The 19831-nt window shown below is 38.5% G+C and overlaps 2 protein-coding genes across 7 annotated transcripts in view; one reads left to right on the top strand and one right to left on the bottom strand.

Annotated features, from left to right (window-relative positions):
- The window catches only part of rnf24 (ring finger protein 24), a 56390-nt gene that overhangs the window by 35820 nt on the left and 739 nt on the right, over positions 1–19831 (bottom strand). For 3 of the 6 annotated variants that reach the window (XM_077570216.1, XM_077570211.1, XM_077570215.1), the window contains exon 2: positions 15964–16087. The gene's annotated coding sequence lies outside the window, so the exon portion shown is untranslated. Of the gene's footprint in view, positions 1–15963; positions 16088–18818; positions 18959–19831 lie in introns of those variants that run through there. The other 3 variants (XM_077570213.1, XM_077570212.1, XM_077570214.1) reach the window with 3 other exon arrangements.
- smox (spermine oxidase) lies at positions 208–19443 on the top strand. The gene is made up of 7 exons (XM_077570209.1): positions 208–322; positions 5737–5971; positions 6925–7151; positions 9648–9821; positions 10947–11682; positions 18116–18276; positions 18817–19443. Exons 2-7 carry the CDS (start codon positions 5764–5766, stop codon positions 18967–18969), a joined length of 1659 nt encoding a protein of 552 aa, XP_077426335.1. The 5' UTR covers positions 208–322; positions 5737–5763; the 3' UTR covers positions 18970–19443.

Below are 19831 nucleotides of genomic sequence, written 5' to 3'. Positions count from 1 at the left end.
AAGCTAGATAAAGTTCTTGAAAGCCTTTTACTGCATTCGCTCTGCTGTAGTTTCTATAGATCTCCAAGCGGAGGTTTGTTTATGTTCGCTGGGAGCACATGGGTGTGCGCTCGGTGGGCGTGGCCGTGACGTAAATGCGCGCTCATGTATAACCAATGAGGAGGCAGCGGCTCCGCACGAAACTGGCTGCTTCTGGTTTGCAGTTTGCACGCATACATACAAAAGCGGAGCGGGTGCGGAGGAGGCAAACCATTGGCACAAAAGCGAGCCGGCGGTGCCACAGCGCGACGTTTTAGCGGCGTTAAGACGACGAGACACTCGGGTAAGTCCGGCTTGAAACACCTCCCGAGCGCTCGTCTTTTTTTTTTCTTTTCGAGACCAGCGTGTGTCACTTGACAGAAACAAAAACAGAACCGCTCGTTTTGTTTACAGCTGCTATCGTTCGTCCAAGTACACTTTGCGCACAAAAAGACTTCTGAGTAGAAAACAGACGCAACTCTCTCGTTTGCTTGCTTTTTCAAATTAGTTATTGAAGTGTTTGGTTCAACGTGCACGCGCGTTCTATTTCTCTCATTGTCTGTCCGCTTTCTTTTCTTTTAACAAAATGCTCTTTGTGTGCTGATGATGTGAAAACTCAGTGCACTTGTTGTGTTGCTGTTCCACTGCCACTGTGGCATTGCAGCTTCTACGTGGCACACACACACACCCCTCGACTTGTCTGTCACCTTTTCTACTAATGTGTGTGTATTGGTCCCTGGAGAAATGGGTTTACTCTCAACTTTCACCTTTTTATTTTTTTTATTTTATTTTTTTAAGTAGTCCAAAAAAATTCATCTTTTAGAAACAGTGACATGTAAGAATTAAAAATCCGTCATTTGCACTTGCTCACAATAATAAAATTATCATGACTTGCTAAAAACAGTTTGGTAACACAAGCAGCCTGAAATAATATACTATGTATTTATCATGAGGCAAAGTATACGTTATAAAACAAATTATAATATTTAGTGAACAATGAATAAAAATAGTGGAAAACAGTCTGGTTAGATAGACTTCAGTATGTAGCTACTATAAAACTTAACTAGAGCATGTAGCTAGTGTGTAACCGGCATCATCGTAACGGGAATCGAACCCACGTCATAATTAAGTATCCTGTGTACGAGGGCAAATCAATTCACCTGAACCTACCGGAAATGTATGAGTCACCATTGTGGCTTGGGGAAGTATTTGAAGGATTGTTTTCCTCAACATGGCCCGCCCTACTCTGCCTCCAATTGGCTTATCAGTCCTGATGCCAAAAGTTAGCCAATCTAATCAGCCAATTAGAGGCAGCGGAGGGCAGGCCATGGCTGACTGAAAAAGTGTGTATACCCACGTACACCCTGGACTACACCACTGACTAATACCAACTATTTGCAGTCTATATGAACCACAAATACAATTGAGTTTATTTATTTTTTATTTAAATGTGGTTGTAGTCAACTTGGCGTCGAATTACAACAACAATCCTTCAAATGTTCCCCCAAGCCACAATGGTGACCCATAAATTTACAGTAGGCTCAAGTGAATTGATTTTCCCTCGTACACAGGATACTTGATCGTGACGTGGGTTCGATTCCCGGGGGGTATGATGCCGGCCGGTTACACACTAGCTTACATGCTCTAGTTAAGTTATATAGTAGCTGTCGGCTGGTATTTTTAAGTACTGGTGAAAAAAAAATCCTCAAATGCCCCTAGTGACGCTCTTACGCTAATTTCATCATGTATTGATCTTCCTGTTGTCTGTCTTTATGCGCCACTCTTTTAATGTTGTGGTCCATCCTCAGTTAATGTGCAGTGATGAAGTATGTTTGTGTTTACGATACATGACATTCCATCATCCCTGGGGCAAAAGTGTGGAATGTCTAACCTTTAACACAAAGCCGCCGAGATTAAGCTGCCTTTTTTTTTTTTTTGGTTCTTGTTTGATGCAGGGAGGGACATGTTTGTTGTTGTTCAAGCGGGTTCTGCAAAATGACTGCAGATGTGACTGTGGATGCAGCTGGAATGAAAAAGGGGGGAGAGACGGAGGAAAGCGTTGAAGTTGTAAGACGTTGTGCTCTTTTGAAAATCAAAAGGCCACTGGCAGATGTATTGTAGATTGCCATTTCTAGGTCAGTGGTGGCCCCCCTCCCTCCTTACGCCGCCTCACCCTGAGCTGCCGATCCACCCAAGGCCAGCCCACACATTAATCTGCCGTGATGGTGTAACGAGTGTGGCGCCTGCATAAACCGGCCACAAAATTACAATTGAGAGGATGTTTTTTTCTTTCTCAGTCAGCCTCATTCATTCATAAATGTACATTTCTTAAACAGATCAGCTGATCAACAGATCAGATCGTTTAATCACTCAAATAAATTATCTAGATAGAAATGTAAGCTTAACCAGGCTAAAGAAGATTAAAGAAAACCTATTAAATGTATTATGTACACTTAAAAAATATATATATATTTTTTTAAAAGACACTATTTAGTTTTTGGTGGACAATTGGTGAAAATATTGCATATTAGATCTACAGAGTCCATCAACACTATTTAATTTAAAATCACTGTCTTATCTTATAGTTATTAATTGTAATGTGTTGCGATAAGGCCTTATATTGCGATTTTAAAACCTGCAAAAAAAAAATTTTGTGCTTATTTTTTTTAATTTAATTTATTTTTATTTTTTTTACACATGAACATTAACAACATAAGGCAAAAACAATGACATTCAAACTTTACATTCTGCAAAAAAAAGGCTGTTTTTTTCCTATCAGAGTTAAACAAATACTAAAGGAAAGTGTATTGTAAATTTGAGTTTTTCGATCATCGAAATGTTTTATTCTGCCAAATAGTATCTGCCTCAGTCTCAATTTCAATTGGGCCCTAGTGATAATACATCATTTTGGTCAGAAGTTTGAAATACAGTACAATAAACTTAAGTTTCTCTAAAATATATATACTCAACAGTAGGGATGCACGATAATATCGATGGCCGATAATTATCTGCATTTATCGACCAATTTGACGTCATACAGATAAACCAGATAATAAAGAAATCCGCCGATAATAATATACTTGCTGCGTTGGTCCATCTGTTGTGGTTGTGGCTCAAGCTGTGCCCAAGTTGACCAACTCCTCAACCCCGCCCCTCTCCTATGGTCGTGTCGCATATTTGTGATGTCATAATGCGCGCGACCTCGTGTTCACAGAAGATGCATCATGGGGCTCCGGGTGGCGAATGTTACCCTCAGTTTTTTGTTGCATTTTTAAAACATGACTGTTTTGTTTTTGTTTCAAGGCGAGTTACTGCTTGTCTTTGAAGCAGAGATATCAATACAATTCAGCTTCACGGTGCTTTACACAATGTTTCAATGTATTTGTACATGTTAGACTTACAGTTAAAGTATATTTGTATTCGCACATACACATACTCACCCACATACAAAAAATATATATATATATATATATATGTGTGTGTATATGTATATATATTTAAAAAAAAAGAAAAAACATTTATTAAATTTTTTTAATTTATTTGTTTTTTTTAAAAAAAAAAGAGAGCAATGATGATGTCAAATCAAATGAACAATACTGAGCTCTCCTGTAAAAAAAAAGAAGTATATTTGTATTCAAGTTAATTTTGCAAACAAATATCGTCTTATTTATCGGTTATCGTCATCTGCACTTTCTAAATGATTGGTTTTATCGTATCGGTTGAAAATAGCATTATCGTGCATCCCTACTGAACAGCAATTGATTATCCTGCAGTATTATTGGCACCTATTTCAGGGGTGGGCAAGCTACGGCCAGTTAGCCATAAAACAAATAGTGTGCTCCTGGCTTCTCCTGTCTTGTAGTACCAATGTGTTCCTTCAGAGGCAGTAGCAAGCCAGTACTTTGCCCAGCACAAAATTCTGAGGATTAGGGGCCTATATCTCAAAATTTGAGACTCAGATTCAGATTTTGAGACCCAGCATGAAATATCCCAATGTAGCATTTGGCGTTTGTATCTAAGATAGCAGCTACTTAACCTGCTCAAAGGCAATAGACACCTACACCATAAAAACACAATTTTCAAATGAAAAACATTAACGTGGGTGTAACCCAACGCATCAAATCAAAACTTTCAAAAATTCGAATGATGGGTTCCCTAGAAATTTTGTTTTTTTAGAGGAATTTGAAACATTTATTGCATTGATTTTTAGGAAAGTCATGCTACAACTTCAATGTCTGTTTTCACTTTCAGTTATGCCACTCAATGCTAAATGCGCAAAACAAGAACAAAATAGCTGCTCTAAGTCTTATTTCTTCCCATAGAAACGCCACCCCCCCAGTAAATCTTTGCGGAGGCTGACCCACATCCTGGAAGATGGTAACAGCGCCATGTCACATGTGTTCAGATTAGCGGGGTTAACACATGCAAGCGTGCTGGTGGCCATCTGAAAACAATGTCAAAACAGGTGCTTGTGCAGATTGACATGGCTCCGTGGTGTGACGCAGGTGTTTTTGCTTTTCTCTGGTCTGGGTGTCCGACGTCTCGAAAAAAGACGAAATGTTCACATTTCTATCTGGTTGGTTTATGGAGTGGTACGTTTTTGTAACATGCAGCTGTTCTTCATTCTTGCTTTCTGCTTTGTGCGCTGGACTAATAAGCTTTTTTTTGTGCAACGGCCGCGCAGCCGTCGTCAAAGTGCCTCTGCCATTTTGCGGTGGGAAATTGCTTCTTTTTTTTTATTTGTATCCAGTGTTGGGATCTGACTGAAATGGAATAGGACGACTTTGGGCTGTTTCAGGACTTGTAATAGAAAAATAGAAAGTTGTTGGGAAACAAACAAATGTCATATAAAGAGTTGTAAATGCGGGTTACATCATGAGGCATGCCGAGTGGCGGCACTTTTTACAGGCATCATGCATCGTTCCATTACTCAGAATTAATCAGAATCAAGCTGTACTTAATATTTTTCTGGAATGATTAACTGATGTCTTGTGAGGCGCATCTGAATCAATTAATGAATCGGTCATGGATTGGAATAGAGTCCTAATCAATTATTCAGCTTGCCGAGAAATTTTGGACAGCTATGCTAATCGTTTAGTAACAACGTGACAAGTGGCCACCATCTTTGTGGAATAAAAAAAAAAAAAAAACACAACTTTAAAAGGACAGTTCAAATGCCTCTAAAATCCTCCATTACAAATACAGTACATTCACAAACAAATAATTCACTGCTCTTCTTACCAATATCACTGGGGATCAATTTAAAAGAAAAAAAATATTTTGATCTACATTTTTATGCTCATTAAAACCAAAATTGGCACGATGATTCCAAAATTCAATTTTTGTCTAGCACGTGATGAGCTCACCCTCCAGATAAGAAAAATTCCACTGATAAGCTGTAATAAGACTGTAATAAAAAGAGCCACGCCAACCACACTCATCATTTTGACGCTTCTGGGAAATCTTGTCACGTTGCTAAATTTAGAAGGCCTGTTTTGTGGATGAGTTTAGTGGGGGGGGGGATTCTAAAACCACTTAGTAAAGTGCATTGTTGCAAAGTTTTGAATAAGTACTCCAACCTACAAAACTTTTCATCACAGATTGCGCACATTTGTCCACAGGATGTCGTCACTGTGGACGCCATTTACCTCCTGACACCCCCTGAGTCAATGTGGCGCTTCCTTTATTGACCAACTTTCATTCATCCTTTCCAAACAGGCCAAATTGCAGAGGAGCTTGGACGGCATGCAAAGTTGTGAAATCTCCTCAGACGGAACTGATGATCCTCTTAGTAGCGGCCTGCGCACACCTCGGCAGCCTCGAGTAGTCGTGATCGGCGCTGGCTTGGCTGGCCTCTCTGCAGCCAAGGTCCTGCTGAAGAGGGGCTTCACCGATGTCACGGTCCTAGAGGCCTTAGACCGCGTCGGTGGCAGAGTTCATAGTATTAAGCACGGTGAGAACGAAAGAAAAATATGGCACCGTGTTGACAAATACAGAACTGGTCTAACCACTCAATGCTGACAGATAAAATAACCTGAGGTTGTTTTTTGATTATGACACATTGAGGGAGCATGTGATATTATCTGCTCTCGACTCCACCAATGCGACTGAACTGGACAATTTCGTAAAATATACAAACTACTGGCTCAAAAATAACCCAATTTTGGTCAAAAATTGGACTGACCCGTTACATGGGTCAACGTGACCCAAATTTGGGTTGTTTTCATACAAAAATGGATTGCTTTGTCTAAAGCAAATTTGTTTGGTCTAATTTTTGACCAAAATTGGGTTATTTTTTTTACCCAGCAATTATAAGAGTGTACTAAATTACTCCAACAGAGGCCGATTCCATATTTGTGAGAAAAAAATTCCGATAACCATTGCATCGACCGATTTAAAAAAAAAAATATATATATATATATATATATAAAAAATGAATAAAACAACTTGTTTTTTTGTTACCTTGATGCTTACAACAATTAAGATATAAATTACAGGTAGAACATTTGACCGTTTTACAACAAAACTTTGCCTTTAGTATTAGTTCAGCCTCACCAAAAAGAGAAAAAAAAACCTTTTTGAGTGGTGGGGGAGTGTTTGAAGGTCATTATGTTTGTCTTGTGTTAGAAAGTAAAAAAATAAAGAAAATAAAAATAATCAGCCCAAAAATTTTAAAAAAGTGTGCTGATTTTAAAACAGCCAATAGAGGCTAAATTAAATCATCTGCCTGATTAATCGGTCAGGCCCTCATTCTCCCCAAAATTATCTTTGAAAAAAAAAAAGCGAAATAGCGAGGTAAAACCCAAGATGTATGAATTTTGGACCCAAACACAAATTCGCAACAGGTGAAGTTTTTTTTTTTTTTTTTTTTTTACTGGTCCAATTTGATTCCTAATTTTCTTGCAGGCGAAACAGCTTTGGAGCTAGGAGCCACCTGGATACACGGCGGCAATGGGAACCCGGTGTACCACCTGGCCGAGGACAACAGGCTGCTGGAACAAAACACAGATGGCGAGACGAGCGTAGAGCGCATCAGCCTGTATAGCAAGAATGGCGTCGCTCACTACCTGACCAATGTTGGCAAGAGGATCCCCAAGGACCTGGTAGAAGAGTTCAGCGACCTCTACAATGAGGTGAGGACAGATGGTAACGCGTTATTTAAGCACTACTGCAATCATATTCTAACGTTGCGCCGCTAATTCGGCTTATGTAATCCAACCCGTTTTGTTTTTGACGACACTTCCTTTGTAACGTTGCACCCGCTGCCACATTAAAAGCATATGGTTGCAAGATGTCATTCAGTATACATCAAATATAAAATGTCAATTGATGCGTGTGGTTAAAAAAATAAAATTTTACCAAGAAAGGGAAACCATGGCTGTGCACTGAGCAGTGATTGGTTGTTACCCGAGCCCTAAGCAACTGTGATGTCATTTTCAGTCGACAGCTAAATGTGACTAAATGGCCGCCCCCTGCGATGGATAAAAATGGCTGGATTTTTCTGCTTAATTCATATTTCACAAACATAATATTAATCAAAATGTCATGACTAGTGGGGCACTAAAATTACTCAAACTTTAACCTTTAATGATGACACATTGGGAAGGCAATAAAAAAACATATACTGTATATATATATATATATATACGGACGCTCCCCTACTTACGAACATTCGAGTTGCGAACAACGGTACATACGAACATTTCTGCGCGTACAGTATGTCGAAAAATGTTCGGAAAGAAATGCTGTAAGTTAGATTTTGTATTCCGCGTAGTGCTTCTTCCCGACGCTAATACCGACGATTGGTGCTGTGAGAGCTCATTGGAGGCTGAGCAACGTGGCGAGGAGGAGGAGGAAGAAAACGCCGGTCCCCATGAAGCAGGAAATAACTTTTGAAGCCGATTCCAGCGACGACGAAGAATCTCTCATGATATAAAATCCTCCTCTTCCTCCTCCTCCATCATCTCCTTAAGCATCGAGTACATCTTCCAAAAGTAACTTCATTTTATTTATCTTATTACGTACATGTACATACTGTGTGTGTCTCTCGCTCTCTCTCTCTAACATACGTAGTACAGTACAGTACTGTACATATTCTCTCCATTTTATTAAGTTTTTTTCAGTACAAACCAATGCAGGTTACTTGTACAAGCCTTAAACATACTTATATAAACCTTCAATATACTTATATAGGCTTTAAACATAAATTATAATACAAAATATAGCACTGAAGCAACTTACGAACAAATTCACCTTACGAACGATCGTCCGGAACGTAACTCGTTCGTAAGGTGGGGAGCGTCTGTATATATATATATATAAAAAACTACTAGAGTAACAATACAGCACAGGCCAATGCTTAAATCTACAACATGAAGGTTTTGCCCCTCCCCCTTCTGATATGCTGCACACCCATCAAAACAATATAGCTATGTTTGTTTTTACCGTTACCAACCTGCCCATGTCTGTTCAACTGCTACACACACAAACGCACGCTTTGACATGTCTTCTTCCTTTTCGGAACATCTAACGAGAGCCCAATCAACCATCTTTATCCTGTTTGTGGAATAAGGCCTAAATGACAGTCCAGGCTTTGTATTTAGCAAATAATAGGGCCCATCTTTGTGCATTAAGGGCGTGTGTGTACAATGCCACATCTGGAAAAGCAGTTAAAGCAACACTAATATCACAAACAAACACACTATCCTTGTTTTGTTGCCGTTTTCCCCTGGGCTCTTGGGGATTAGTTTTTTTTTTTTCCAATATCACACACCAAACCACCAAAAGCAGATGTACCAGATTGCCAGGTTGTTGTCAACATGGGATGGCTTTGTTTTGACTTATTCCTGGAGGGTTTTTGGGCTTCAAGCTCATTAGAAAAGCCATTAAATTAAAACATGTTCATTAAAATTAATCACAGATGTCAGCACAGCAGTATTTCTTCTTCTGACTTACGATTTCCAATCTAGTCCACGAGAGTTGACAACCATTGGTGAAGGTGGCTCCATTACAGTAAGTCATATATGGAAAGCTGCATCGCCACAACATTGTTCTAAGCTTCCCTTAAGTGAAAACGTCAAGAGACCTAAATTGCCTCCATATGGGGCAGAACTACACTCTCGAACCAAAGGGTGCGATCCATGGCCGAGAATACCTCTTCAATGCGTTACATCCATAGACGTGTGTACAAGGGGGCGGATCAAGTACAAGTGGAAAACAGGAACTCACAGTTTAGCAACGGACCAAAAAACATGGCAGTAAAAAATGTCAAGGAAAGTGTAAAAGACAAAGAAGAACTCGGACTAAAAATGAGACATCTTAGCTTGCTCACTTCCCAGTCTTTACTCTTTGTTATTTTGCTCCTACGACCAAAAAGAGTTCATTAAGATGTATTGTTAAGTTTAACTGTTAACATAAACCAATTTTAAAGATGAAAATTTGATCCCTGTAACATATTGGTTCTGCTGTATTTCCATCATATCTTATGGGAAAAATATTTAAAAAAAATATGGAAGCAGTGACCCTGAGGTCGCCTTCCTCGTTTGACCTCTCTGTAAGCCTGCACATCTTTCTTCCTCTTTTCGCAGACTGATGACTCTCCGTCTCGTTCGCTTTGTTCCTCGTTTCAGGTGTACGAGCTGACTCAGGAGTTCTTCCAGCATGGGAAGCCCGTTGGCGCCGAAAGCCAGAACAGCGTTGGCGTCTTCACGCGAGATGTGGTGCGCAAGCGGATTATGATGGATCCTGACGATTCCGACAGCACCAAGAAGCTGAAATTGTCCATGCTTCAACAGTACCTCAAGGTGTGTGTGTACGGTGTTTGTAAGCATTGTTGTATATGTGCGTTACCGCCTGTGGTCTCCCACAGCTGCGGCACACTCATTAAAAATCTATTTTGAATACATTGCCATTTGTCAACTGACATTAATGAGCTTTTATCAACAAAAGTGAGAATCTCTCTCTCAAAGCTAGTCTTTCCTGCAGTTTAATTTTTTTTTATTATTATTATTATTTCCTTCCATGCGGTCGAGGGGGGGATTTGCCTCATTTAAATACATCCTTAACAAAAATTACACTTTGTGAGTTAAAATTAACTCCCAAATATTTAACCCTGGAATTTTATTTATTTATTTATTTATTTTTGCTGTGTAGATTTTTTTTCATAGGCAAGTATGTGGGCTCTATTTTTAATTCTCACTTCTAGTATGTTAGCAAATACTGAGTTTCTTATTATTTGTCAAACTTTACATTTTTCTAAGTTCCAACGCACAATTGGTGTTTAGGTAGTTCAAATCAGTTCCATGTATAAAACTAGTAGTGTGACAAGATTGACACACAAAAAAAAAAGTCTGACAAAATGCGGAGTGTGTTTATCATGGCCACTTCAATCTGAGTACAACAGACCGAGAATTTTGAAATGTCACGTTCTTAACTCATTTGCTTCCAAAAATGTATGAATACGTTCTATTTTAAATGTTTTAAATCTTGTATTTATATGTTTTTTTTTTTAATGTATTTTTAATGCTAGAGCATACAGAAGACTTTGACGGAGCCTCTGAACTGCAGAGAACGGGTGAAGCAATGATAGTAATTACAAAAACGGCCAGTAGGTGGCAGCAGAGTATAGGAGATCAACCAGGGCCATGTTGCAAACAAGTTCATTTACCCACAGTTCTAATCAGATTTGTGAATAATGATGAAACTTAGCTACATTCTAATGCCAATTGCTGCAAAACGGAAACTTTTTTTTTCCTGCTGAAAGAAGAGACTCTAATCTTTCTTTTGGTGGGTTCCGTGTTTTTATAGCAATAGAACCCAATATTCTGTGTAAAATCCAGTAAAACGAAGGGAGCGAAGGACTCAGAGCACTATATTTCTCACAAAGCTGTCACAAATATAAGAAATATTGTAAAATGATTTTTCCCTAGGTAGAGAGTTGTGAAAGCAGCTCACCCAACATGGACGAGGTGTCCCTGAGTGAGTTTGGCGAGTGGACCGCGATCCCTGGCGCGCATTACGTCGTCCCCGCAGGCTTCAATAAGATCGGGGAGCTCCTGGCCGCAGACATCCCCCCTCACGCCATATGCCTTAGCAAACCGGTCCGCTGCATCCACTGGAACTACTCGGCCCAGCACGACGAGTTGATCGGCAAGAGCGACGACGCCAACCGGGACAACAACCACAATCGAAACAACAGCGGGCGCCGGGACCCCCGCAAGGCGGGGCACCCCATTTGCGTGGAGTGCGAAGACGAGGAGTGGATCATGGCCGACCACGTGATCGTGACGGTTTCCTTAGGTTTGCTGAAGCACAACCACGAGGCCATGTTCTCGCCTTCGCTACCCGAGGACAAGGTGCTGGCCATCGAGAAGCTGGGCATCAGCACCACGGATAAGATTTTCTTAGAGTACGCCGAGCCGTTTTGGAGCCCCGAGTGCAACAGCATTCAGTTTGTGTGGGAAGACGAGGCCCAGCTCGAACAGCTGACCTACCCCGAGGAGCTGTGGTATAAGAAGATCTGCAGCTTCGACGTGCTCTACCCGCCAGAGCGCTACGGCTACATGCTGAGCGGCTGGATATGCGGCGGGGAGGCCCTCTACATGGAGCGCAGCGATGACGAAACTGTAGCCGAGACGTGCACGGAGCTGCTCAGGCGCTTTACAGGTCGGAACAACCACAAACAAAATACATTAGCGATTGCTTTATGAGCAGTATCAGCACTTATAAGCCATCTTGTAGCCACCATTTCCAAACGGAAATGTTTGGTTCAGATGGTACACATTGTCTTTGTACATGGTACTAACCCCCTCCCCCCATAAAAGTTCGCGAAACCAAGAACTAAAATGCTTTAAAAATAAATAAATAATTACAACTAACTAAAACGAAATTTTAACGTTACATTTTACAACAAAAAAAAAAACGGCGGCACGGTGGATGACTGGTTAGCACGTCCGCCTCCCAGTGCAGAGGACGTGAGATCGAGTCCGCGCTTCTGCCTTCCTGGGCGGAGTTTGCATGTTCTCCCCGTGCTTGCGTGGGTTTTCTCAGGTACTGCGGTTTCCTCCCACATTCCCCAAGACATGCACGGCATGTTGATTGGACACTCCAAATTGTCCATAGGTGTGATTGTGAGTGGTTGTCCGTCTCTGTGTGCCCTACGATTGGCTGGCAACCAGTTCAGGGTGTACCCCGCCTACTGCCCTAAGTCAGCTGGGATAGGCTCCAGCAACCCCCGTGACCCTTGTGAGGAAAAGCGGTTAAGAAAATGGATGGATGGATTTTACAAAAACAATGATAACTAACAATAATTCTACCAAAATGTCATTAATTTTTTGTCTTTGTCAATGAAAATTAATGCATGAGTCTTTGGGGTTGATTTTAAATGTATTTAATTCGACAGCACGGCCGTTAGCCGGAAGAATGTAGGTCGTCTGGGGGTTGTGCTCCTTTACTAGACCTAATATGCTCCGTTTTTGGTTCATACGTGAAGAAAATAATATTTATATATAAAAAAAAAATAGTACACCGTGACCATACAGGTTTACCGGTAATATTTCTGAATGGGAATTCAAGCCTTAAATTTGTGATGTTTCAATCTTGCACACAAGAAATACATGGAATAATAAAAAAAAAAAAAGTAATACAAACTAAACTAAAATGAAGACTTGTTGAAAAAACTAAAACTAATTTTTTTTTTTTTTTAAATTAACAAACCCACTCTGAATTCTACTGAGTTAACTTCTGGGTTACAACACCCGCTCAAAACAAAATAAAAACGGACTATTATAATATAAACTATTATAACCCTGGTCAACTTCTATGTGAAATTAGATGAAAAAAAAGGAACGGCAAACATGATTGGTTGCTTACATCAGAGACAGGAATTGATGCTATTTGTGATGGTTATTTTCAGATATCAGCACACGGAACTGTACTGACGCTATTTACATTCTTGACGGACACATCCTACCCTTACCAAAAAGAAGTTTATTTAGGCATGTTTGAAGTATACTCAAAATGAGGAGAGTATACTTCCAGTTTACTTTTCTTGTACAGTACTTATTGGAAGTAAACTGCACCAAGTAAATGTTAATTGCACTTGTAAGTATACTAAAACATATAAAAATTAGCTAAGGCTAAAGCTAAAAGTTTACATACTGTAGTATATACTTAGAAGGAACTCGCTAAAGGAACCCAAATTATAGGTTACATTTATTTATAAAGCCCTAAAGCTCATGTGGCGGGATAGCCTAGAGGTTAAGGTCGCTACTGTGCTTTTTGCTGTAACCTAAACTGTGGACATTAGCGTACCACAAAGTATACTTTCAAGTATACTTAATAGTGTACTTAAATATACTTGAATAAGTATACTTATTAATATACTTAAGTATACTTTTAAGTGTACTAAAATGTTCCAATTTAGTCCCAAGGAGTTTACTTAAAGTTTACTCGAAAAATAAACTTAGGTATACTCTATATTATGTACTTAAAGTATACTACTTTTTGGTACGGGTACTTATACAACCTGGAAACAAGCAATGATAGACATCAACATTTTTTGAAATACAAAACGCTAATCTTAACTCGGTTGTAATATTTTAAAGCATGCTTATTGAACAATTTTTCAGACTTTTCAAAATGTCGTTTATTTATTTATTTTTTTAAATCTTAGACAATATCCTTTTAAATTTCTAACTAAATGTTCAGGGAGCTCCCAAGGTTATCAGTATTTAGTACGTCTTTAAAAGTTAAATGAAAACCTAAACAAGTAAATACCATAACTCTCTATAGTTTTCTACAGTAAATATTTTTACCGAAAGTTAAAAATACATGAAATCTTAAACTTTCACATATTTTTGTTTAATGTGGAACAAAAACACATTTTCAGCATTCATCAGCATCTCTTATAACATTAAATGAAATTTAATTTAAATAAATAGGTTTCCTGAGGTTAAAATCGGCCGTCCGATTCTTAAAAAAGCCCGATACCGATATTCGTTAAAATGCCCAATAAATATCGGCGTTATCCGATTTAAGAAATAATTGTCTTGTATCCCAAAATATACACCTGGTAACTGAGCTGAGTGTGCTCAAGGGTAACATCACTTAGACGCAATCATTTTGAATCAATATTATCAAATTCACCGTGAAGATATATTTATCCCAAGGTCGCTATAAGGTCACTGTATCAGAACAATACAGCTACAGAATTTATCTACAACACTGTGTTCTGATTATGGTATGTCAATATAAGATGAGGCAGCTGTCTCTGAGGTTCCGGGTTTGAATCTTGGCTATAGTAAATTGATGGATGGACTACAACCCTGATTATTGTCATTAGCCATCTGAGATTGACTTCATAATACCATTTGTCAAATTCGTGTTGAACTGAGCTGATAATAATTCCATTTAGGCTCAGCTTGAAATCACAAAAAGGTCTGTCATCTTTGTGACTCACAGTAGCGGGAAAAGACTGCAGCATCATCAGTGACGCGAAATACAGTTGAACTATAATCTAAATGACATGAGAAATGACTCATTTCGCGTTAGTCCAGTCAGCAGTGTGTCACCATCTCGTTCAAGGTTCGACAACTAGCCATGTGTCAGATAAGATGACTTTGCTTGATGGCCGATACATTCACTAGAGTGTGTATATTTGCATTTACACACACAAACACACACATTTGAGTGATTATAAATAATGTAAATAGAAATACAGTAGTCAAACTGTCATGAAACCTTGAACTGCTCTCGCAATTTTTCAAGTAATATTTTACAATCTTTGCTGTCACAAGATCAGAACTGTGGAAAAAAAAATCAAATAACGGCTACATAATAAAAATGTATATAAAACTCAAAATACTGATATTTCAGATAATTTGTGACAATAGTTTATCTTGCTGTCGACGAGTCGATTGCGCACCACACTGTTTACGCGCCCCACGCAAATGTAAAAAGGTTCACTGCTTTAGAAAGAAACCTACAAGTACTATAGAAATGATCCCTGTAAGTATAGTCTTACGCGCACGTACGCACATGCTCACCCACATACAAAAAAAAAAAATATATATATATATATATATATATATGTGTGTGTGTGTATATGTATATATATGTATATATATTAAAAAAAAATAAAATAAAAAACTTTTTTTTTTTAATTTTTTTAAAAAAAAAAGGAGAGCAATGATGATGTCAAATCGAATGAACAATACTGAGCTCTTCTGGAAAAAAAAGAAAAAAGAAAGAAACCTACAATAGGCCTATTGTGTGTACTCGCCATTTAATTTGTTGATGCGGCGGTGAACAACGACGAGCGGAGGGGAAATTACTGCCTATGCCTCGGAGATGAGAATCCTCACATTAAGACTAAACATAGATCGCTTAAGTGTACGTTTAGCTGTGTAATAATTGATGTTGACTTGAAGCCATTGTATTAAGCAGCAAGGACAGGAAACACGTGTACAGTCGGTGGTATTTTTTTCTGGAAAATTGTGCTCTATTTACAATTCTTTTTTTTTTTTCCTGGAGAGCTCAGTATTGTTCATTCGGTAATTTTACCGATTTGACATGTCATCATCATTGCTCTCTCTCTCTCTCTCTCTTTTTTTTTTTTTTTTTTGTATGTGCGTGCGTGCGAGTGTGTATTCATTCATTCTATTTACAATTCAACGACTTATAGGACATTTGAGGTTCCTATAGATTTACATTCCCGCCTACGCTAACAAACGTTAGCGCGACTCGGACCGGGGATGTGAGCAGAAATGGAGAACGACTGCGGTTTCGACTCGGTAAGCAGCGGCAGGAATAGGTTGCTAGTGAGCGAGAGCTGAAGCGCTTCCTGTCATGGGAGTCGAATGCTGACCGTCAGCTACACATAAACTCCACAGTCAGGTCAGTGGAGTTTAATCCCGTCACCGGTGGTTTAATGGCACAATTACTCACCGGTGGCTTGTCGCCTGCAGAAGGTCAATAGTAAATGGATGCATGGATGGATAGATGGATGGATGGATGGAATGAGCAGATTGGGAGTCGTGGCGACGCAGTGGCTTGAATCTTCAGTGAGACCCTGGAATAAAAGAGCAGAGATGGGATTACGCTCACGATGCTCCCTCGCAAATTCTCTGTAAAAACCTTCACAGCAAATTTTGTGGCACAGTAAGCGGCTGAAAGTCATGGATTATAGTTTTTTGCAATTGAGTTTTACTTATTGCATTAGTTTAATAACCTTAGTCCAGATGATGACTTTTTCAATGTTTCAGTTGGCCGATGTGTTAACACTGCAGATGGGCAAAAATCTTGCTTGCTGAAGGAGCCCTCATGCTCCTCCCAGGCATAACAATAAGCATCTTTGTAATCTACAGTACTTTGAAGCAAAATTAAAGTTGCGCATCTGTAATTCTGTTTTTATCAGCCATCGTGCTTGCTTTTGTCTTGGGGCACAGATGAATGCACTGAAGGTCCATTGTCCACACTCTAAGGGCTCTACTTCAACTTCTATGTCCTGTGATGTCCTGTTTTATGGGTAAAGAGTTTGTTCCGACTAGAAATGAAACAAATGTTCACATTGAGTTTTTTAAAGACTTCTTTCACCAGCCATCATACCTTGTTGCAAAAATGTGGTAACATTTTTGCAACATGCGGTTCGTTATCCCTTTGACTGACTGAAATAATTGAAATTACATGTAGGAAGTTGACATAAGAGAACTAGCTTACAAGAAGAATCAAAGAGAAGAGCGAACCTTGTTTCTCATGTGACATCTTTTGTTTGTAGCTGCAAAAACGGCCAATACAGAAGAGATGACAGAGGCAGATAGTGACTAACGTTCTGATTGGCTGAGGACGGAGGTAGAGGAACTTCACTGCAAAGATCAATAATGTGCATAAACTAGCACCAGAAGAGGCTAAAATTACTTTTCTTCCAGGGCTGAAACAACTATTTTAATAATTGATTCATCTGTTGAGTATTTTGTCACTTAATTGGTGAATTATTATTTTTTTTAAGTTGACATTTACATTTTTTTTTTTTTTTTAAACATAACATTATTTTAAATGGACAAAATGGACAACCATAAATTATGATACAATTACTGATTTGGGTTATAAAATATCATAAAATTGGCAAAACTGTTGCTGATTGTTTTCTAAAGTAAAATTAAATGTTTTATTTTGTTTCAACACAAATACAATCAGCTTTCATGGAGGACTACAGAAATCAGATCATATTTACTGTGTGTAAACTGAAATTCCGACCATTTGGACAGTTTTTAATTTTAAAATTTTAAAAAACACCAAAAATAATTATATCGTATAATTTGATAATTGACTCATCAATTAATCGATTAATTGTTGCACCTCTAGTTAGTGGTGCTTTGGGCAGTTTGCTGCTTGTGGCCCGTTTAACATTCGTTTTCGTTCGATGCCACAACAAATCGAGAATGAAATTTGACGCCATCGCTTTTAGTGATCGATTTGATCAATTCATAGATGACGTAAAAGGTAAATACAGCTGAACTGTACTTGTACTGGAGTCAAAAAAGTTTAAGCCACTCTAACATTATGCGCAGTTTGAGCATTTAATTCAGTGATTCATGGTGACTGAAATTTTCTGTGAACACTGCGTAACAATTAAATGATGCATGACGCATGTTCTTGTACATAAGATTTGGACAGGAAGCAAAAAAAAAAAAAGAAGACTTTCAGAATAGCAAGCTTCAATGAATGAAAAATCTCAAATTAAAACAACACGGGGTAAAACACGTTGCAATTAAGTAGATGATACTTGGAAAAAATGGACAGAAAAATCAAGTGGGGAAAATCAATTTGTCAGAAAAGGTCACTCAAATTAACAGGAAGTGAAACAGTCACCACTTAAAGCAAGCAGCCACCAGAAACAGGAACTATGACGAACACTAGTGTAAGTAACAAGCCGCAATCAGACAAACTGAAAGGCACTGAAATCAAATCAGCAGAACGTCATTCACTCAACACTCTTCAAAATAATAACCTGGAGTCCGATCTAGTCTCGAGACACCGTGAAGGACACTCTGCGATTCATACATAACGATGACACTGCTAATTGTCTTTTTATCCACAGGGAACCCTGACATTCCAAAGCCCCGGCGTATCCTGCGCTCCTCCTGGGGTAGCAACCAATACTTTCGAGGGTCCTACTCTTACACCAGGGTGGGCTCCAGCGGCGGAGACTTTGAGAGGCTGGCCATGCCGCTGCCTTACGCCAACAGCACAAAGGCTCCGGTAACAGTTACATGTTTGACACCGTTACCTTGAAAAAGTGACTTAGTCATTTGACCGATTACTTCATTTTAAAAGTAACTCAATTAGAGTAGAATCTACTTTATGAATTACATTTAACAAATGCCAATATTGACAACTGCTTCTGCCAATACTTAATTGGAAATACATGAAGATTTTTTTTTTTTAATGAAATAAATATTTTTTTTTACCTAAGTAATTATTTTTATTTATAAAACGAGTCTATGGATTTCACTTAACATAAATGGGCTCCTTGTTTTTTTTTTTCAACAATTTTTCTAGACTTCACTTAAAAATATGATAAATAAATACATCTGTAAATATAAGATGGTTTTATAAGGTGAGAATAAGCCAAGTCACACACACACACACACACACACACACACACTCACACACACTCACTATAGTACATTTGGGCTAACACTGCACTAGAGAACACGTGATGGAAAAAGAAATGGGCCCAAAAATATGCCACAAATGACACAGACGGATTTCTCTCCCTCCCTTGTTTTCTTTCCTCAGACCTTGCAGCTCCTGTTCGCTGGCGAGGCCACCCACCGCAAATACTATTCCACTACCCATGGTGCATTGTTGTCCGGGCAGCGAGAAGCCTACCGCCTGGTGGAGATGTACCAGGACTGGCACAGTGCTGACACCTCAAAGCCTAATGTGTAAAAATTAGAAGAAGAAGAAAAAAAACATTTGACTCATGAGTCGTGACAAAAAACAAAACAAAAACAACAAAAAACACTTATTTTTAAAAAATAAAAATAAAATCTTACATCTTAATTTATAATCTTATTAAAAAAAATAATATATATATATATATGCATATATATGGTGGGCATTATTACTTTTGGTAATGTTTTTACTGTACTGTAGATACAAATCATGCCACATTTTATGTCAGGTGAGATGTTAAAGGTTTGCCAATGGTGCTATGTCATTTCTTGTGTTTACTACTCAAAAATGATGCTTTATAATATATTTTAAAAAAAAACAACAACTACAATTTAATGTCTTTAATAACACAGCAACTGTGATTTAACCAGTTTTTTTTTTAATGTAAGTGCCTTCTGTATCTAATGCAAAAAAAAAAAAGATGAACTTTTCTAAAAACAAATTAAAGGTTCTATTGTCATCTCACAAGTCCATTCTGTCATCATTGTCATGAACTTTTTTGGTCATGAAACAATGTGGAGGGGAAACAAGAAAAAAGGCAGGAAGCTCAATTTAATGGTGATGATGATGATGATGGTGACTGGTCAAATCTTTGATCAAAATGTAGCATTCTGTCATCAACATCTTTATATTCCACATCTGGGCAGTGGATTGATTATTTTGGCAAAGTAAAAGTGCAGACAAACATTGATTTATGAACAATATTTGAGCGATATAGGCCTTTGGGTTAACATAGAAAAGGTCTTTGACCGTTGACGTCATGAAAAATTATTAAAGGACATTTTTACATTGATTTGTCAATTAAAATACTCACAAAGTTGGGGCTCATTTATACAATTAGGGATAATAATTTCAA

The sequence above is a fragment of the Vanacampus margaritifer genome, chromosome 7, assembly GCF_051991255.1.
Source record: "Vanacampus margaritifer isolate UIUO_Vmar chromosome 7, RoL_Vmar_1.0, whole genome shotgun sequence".
Taxonomy (NCBI): domain Eukaryota; kingdom Metazoa; phylum Chordata; class Actinopteri; order Syngnathiformes; family Syngnathidae; genus Vanacampus; species Vanacampus margaritifer.
This window is presented reverse-complemented; position numbering and strand designations above follow the sequence as displayed.